Source organism: Lipotes vexillifer, unplaced genomic scaffold (genome assembly GCF_000442215.2).
Source record: "Lipotes vexillifer unplaced genomic scaffold, Lipotes_vexillifer_v1.1 scaffold2653, whole genome shotgun sequence".
NCBI classification, from domain to species: Eukaryota; Metazoa; Chordata; class Mammalia; order Artiodactyla; family Lipotidae; genus Lipotes; species Lipotes vexillifer.
The window spans coordinates 56945-61195 of NW_006774392.1; the positions used below are offsets into that span (position 1 = coordinate 56945).

The 4251-nt window shown below is 58.2% G+C and overlaps 1 protein-coding gene across 1 annotated transcript in view; it reads right to left on the bottom strand.

Moving 5' to 3' along the window:
- SLC6A6 (solute carrier family 6 member 6) overlaps positions 1-3605 on the bottom strand; it is a 48501-nt gene extending 44896 nt beyond the window's left edge. Inside the window, exon 1 of the mRNA XM_007449149.1 lies at positions 3507-3605. Within this exon, the coding sequence (XP_007449211.1) occupies positions 3507-3525 (19 nt within the window). The 5' untranslated portion in view covers positions 3526-3605. The remainder of the gene's footprint in view (positions 1-3506) is intronic.
- Positions 3606-4251: the final 646 nt, after the last annotated feature.

Sequence of the window (4251 nt, forward strand, 5' to 3'; positions counted from 1 at the left end):
GGAAGGCGCGAGCAGGCTGCTCTGTGGCCGGGTGGCCCGGGGTTGGGCGGGGGCAGCAGGCAGGAAGGCCGGCGCTGCCCTCGAGGGGAACGCAAGCTGGGCACACAACACGCCCAAAACAGAGGTGCCCCAGGCACTGGCCCAGTAGGCCACCGAGTCAGGGGACAGGGCAGTAGGTGAAGAGTCAGAAAACTGGGTCTGGTTCCAGTTCCAGTCCTGCAGGCCAAGCACTTCCCCTGTGCCTCTTGGATATCTGGGGATAAGACGGAGAGAGGGCAGCTCCGGCGAGCAGTGAGTACCGAATAAATATTTACTGAGAGCACCCTCTACTAGGTGCCAGGCCCTGCTGTAGGGACTGGGGACTCGGAGGTGAGCCCTGGAGCTGACATTCCAGAAGGGAGGACAGACACTAAATACATACATGAATAAATATTTACGACTGGGACCGGTGAGCAGAAGACAGCCAAGCAAGATGAGGGCACAGGGAGTCAGAGGACCCTCTGAGGAGGTGACGTTTCATAGTGGCAGACGCTCACTAAAGACTGGTTCTGGGCAGGCCCTGTGCTAAGCCCTTGCAGGTACCAATTCATCTATTCTTCTCACTAGCCTGGATGAAGGAATGAGGCCCAGAGAGGTGAAGTCGCTTGCCCAAAGTCACACAGCAATGGGCTTCAGGGTCTGTGCTTTCAACCACCTTGAAGCTGGGATCTGCAAGGCAAACATCTGGGGGAACGGCGTTCTCAGAGCAGGGACAGCGTGTGTGAAGGCCGCACTGGGCACACGGCAAAGGAACAGAGGGAAGGCCGGTGTGGGGCAGAGCATGGGGGACAGGGCATGGGGCGACCCGGGGAGGGAGGCAGGCCTGGAGCCCAGGCCAGAACGTGGATTTATCTAGCGGGTGCTGAGGGACCCTGGAGAGCTCTGTGCTGCCCCAAGGAGTGCTCAACTCAGGCCGTCCCTGACCACCTGGCTCCCTCCCACCCTGAAGGGATTCGAGGGCCCATGTTGGGCTTTCCTCTGTAAGCTGTTGCCAGTAGGGACTTTCTAGTGGGGCCTGCAGAGCCCAAGTCCTGAACCCCAACACCTCAGAGCCGCCGGCCTCCTCATTGTGAGCCGAGCACCTGTGGGACAGGCTGAAGTGACGGCCACCTTGGCAAAGAAGGACCAGCCAAGGATGGGCGGCCAGAACTGCTGTCCCTTGTCCAAGGACCATAACATGGCTGACCGAGAGAAGACAACGTCCTTGTGAGTCTAGAGCCCTGGCCCCTCCGTGGATAAAACCCATGGGTTTTGGAAAGAACAGGGTCAGTCTTTGACGCTATACGACCTGGGACACGTCACTTCCCTCGGACTGGTTCCGGGAGAAGCCCCACCTGCCCTACCTGGACCGAGCACCCACCGCCTTCCTGCCCTCAGGGTGCTAATATCCAGAGGTGGGGGGCTCATTTTATCACAGTATCACGAAAATGGTTCTCAGTTCAGGAGGAGGACAGGAGTCACGCGTCTGGTTGGAGTGAGGCTTCAAGGAGCAGGTCCCGTGACACCCCCTGGGCTGGGCCCGCGGCCAGGCTGGACCTGGTCCCTGGGGGAAGGCGGAGGTCCAGGAACAGTCAGGCCGCGCGAATCCGTTTGAGGGGGCTTGGACCCCAAATGCCACTGAGATTGCCAGCACGCGCTGTAACCACCAATCAGGTGAAAGAGAGGAAGCAGGGAGCCGGGAGGGCGCCGTGGCTGCGGGGGACTCAGGGGGCCTGTTTTCACGCACAGGGCGGTGAGTCAGCAGGCAACGGCCTCCTGCCACTGACTCACCAGCCGCAAGCCCGTCACCCTCCTCCCCGCCTGCTTCCCCACCGCCCCGGCCCCAGCCGGGCTCTGCCGGAAGTGTGGGTAGAGTAGGTCAACCAGGACCCTGAGACAGGCTCTGCAGAGCCCAGGATTATTTCTGGAGGCCACAAAAGAAAGAGACATGAGAAAAAAGAAAGCCTCGGTTTCTGTTTCCTCAAACTTCCCCTTTCAAGCTGTAAGAACCTTAACCTCCTCACTCGTCTCCAGCTGGCTGTAAAAAGCAAACAGAGGGCAGGCCCCTCCCTCCCTCTACCGAAACTGGAGAGAGACAGGCCCTGGGGGCAAGGCCAGCTAAGGGCACGCGTGGCCCAGTGCTCGCTCAGAGCCGGCCATCCCCCACTCTGTCACCAGGGCTCTGCTGGAAGTTACAGCTCCAGGGAAACCAGCCAGGGCAGCCTTTGCAGTAGGGCCTTGGGCAAGTCACTGCTCCCAGCCTCGGTGTCACATTCCGTAAAATGGGCATCACATCCTGTCTACACTGTGACAACTCGTAGCTCATTAATGTTTGTAAACAAGCTCCCCGTTCTCACTGTTCCTCTTTTAATCATGTTTCTTCTCAAAGAGGAAGGACTTTCTTTTTCCTGCCCAGCTCCACACTTACCTCTCCCTCACTTAGAAATTTAGCTCAAGGAGAGTTTGGTGCCTGTGGAGTGAAACAGCCTGGGATTCAGCAAGGAAGAGGGGGTGATCCACTGGCACGGGCTGCCGCTGCGCCCACCGCAGAGCAAAGGGGCTTGTTGCCTGGGCTTTTACTCCATTTGTCTGGAAGTCAAGTTTCAAGCATCCTCCACCAGCCTGAGCCCAGCCAAGATGACCAGGGGCCTCTGAACCCACACAGCCCGTGCTTTCCCACTCCTCCCTCCACACCTCGGCTCCTGCTGTTGCCTTAGCCCAGCACGCTGCTCCCCAAGTAACTCACAGGCAATCCCCCAGGATGGTGGCCCCGAGGACCCCCCAGTGCCTCCCCTGGGCTCCGCAGGCCACACCACCTCCACCTCTGCCCCATACTACCCGGGCCTGCTTCCCAACACCCAGTACAAGGCCTGGCACTATGAATATTTGTCAGAGGGAACGCTTAGGGCTCAGGACTCTGGGGACACTCAGCGCAGGAGCAAGTCTCTTCCACTTTGCAGCTGTGAGGCCCCTCGATGAGGGCGATGGAGCAAAGAGCTAGAGATGTAACTCCATTACATGTATCCCTGGCTTCTGAGCACAGTTCCCCCCAAGGGGTCAAAACTCCACAAAGCTTTGCCTTCTATTGAGAGATGAGCCCCAAACCTTTAGGAACCCAATTTTCATTAACTGTGTTCCCCAAGCATCTTCCAAAAATGAGTTTGAAGTGAATTCTCTCTGGTTCCCTAAAGGTTTGCCCAGTGCTGGAGATCCCAGTGGATCCTGCACAAAAGTTGAAAGCTCCAGCTGGGGCCTTAGAGGTCTTGGCATGTGTGAATGCAAGCCCACTTTCTAGATGGAAAAACCGAGGCCCTGGACCCACGGCGGATCAACAGAGAGGATCAGCCTCTTTCACAGACAGACCATCAGAGCTGGAGGGGAAACTGAGGCTGGAAGGAGCTGATGGAGGGCGGGGATGCTCCCGACACCCCCAACCCCGGGGAGCACAGTGGGTGCCAGAGGTGGAAAGTAAAGGTCTTATTCCAAACCTGAGTGGACCGGATTCATATCTAACTCCGTCAGGTTGGTGAATGTTGGTGCAGCAGCAGCGGCGACTTCCAGGGCTACAAGATGGTACCTAACAGCAGCTACTGCTTGGCTAGAAGAAAAACTCAGCATTAAAATCCACCCCGGGGGTGCGGGGCGGGCTCCAGGGATGGCTGACATTCCTCAACTGTGGCCTTCCTACACGTGCAGACCACCTCCCAGGCAGCCCCACACAGCCTCCATGACCCCTAACCTTTCACTGTGATCCACTTATGCCTCCATGGTGCCTGCCAAGAGCACGGTGTGGGGCGGCACAGCCTGCCACTCACGCAGCGCCGCAAGACGAGGCCGACCCAGCCACTGGAAACTCCCCAGAGGCGCGCCCTGAACTCTGCTCCCACCAGCTTAACCAAGCTTGTTTCTGGCAGACCCCACGGCCTGCCATGTCGCCCTTAGCTCAAGAACTATCAGTGGAACTATCCCAGCTGCTTGGAGACTCATCATCTCAATTTCCCCACCTGGAAACCAAGGCTCATTCTACATGTCTGGCCCTGTCCGCAGTCCCTGCCGCCTTATTTCTCCTCTTGTCCTGCATGAATCCTGGGGACTCCTCGCTCTCCCCAGCATTATCCCCTTCCGCCCTGTGCTTTGCTTGTGGGCTCCCTTATACTTAGGTGGATCCCACCCACCTTGAAGACCTGGTCCAAGTGTCGCCTCCTCCAGGAAGCCCTTCATGCCCACCCCACT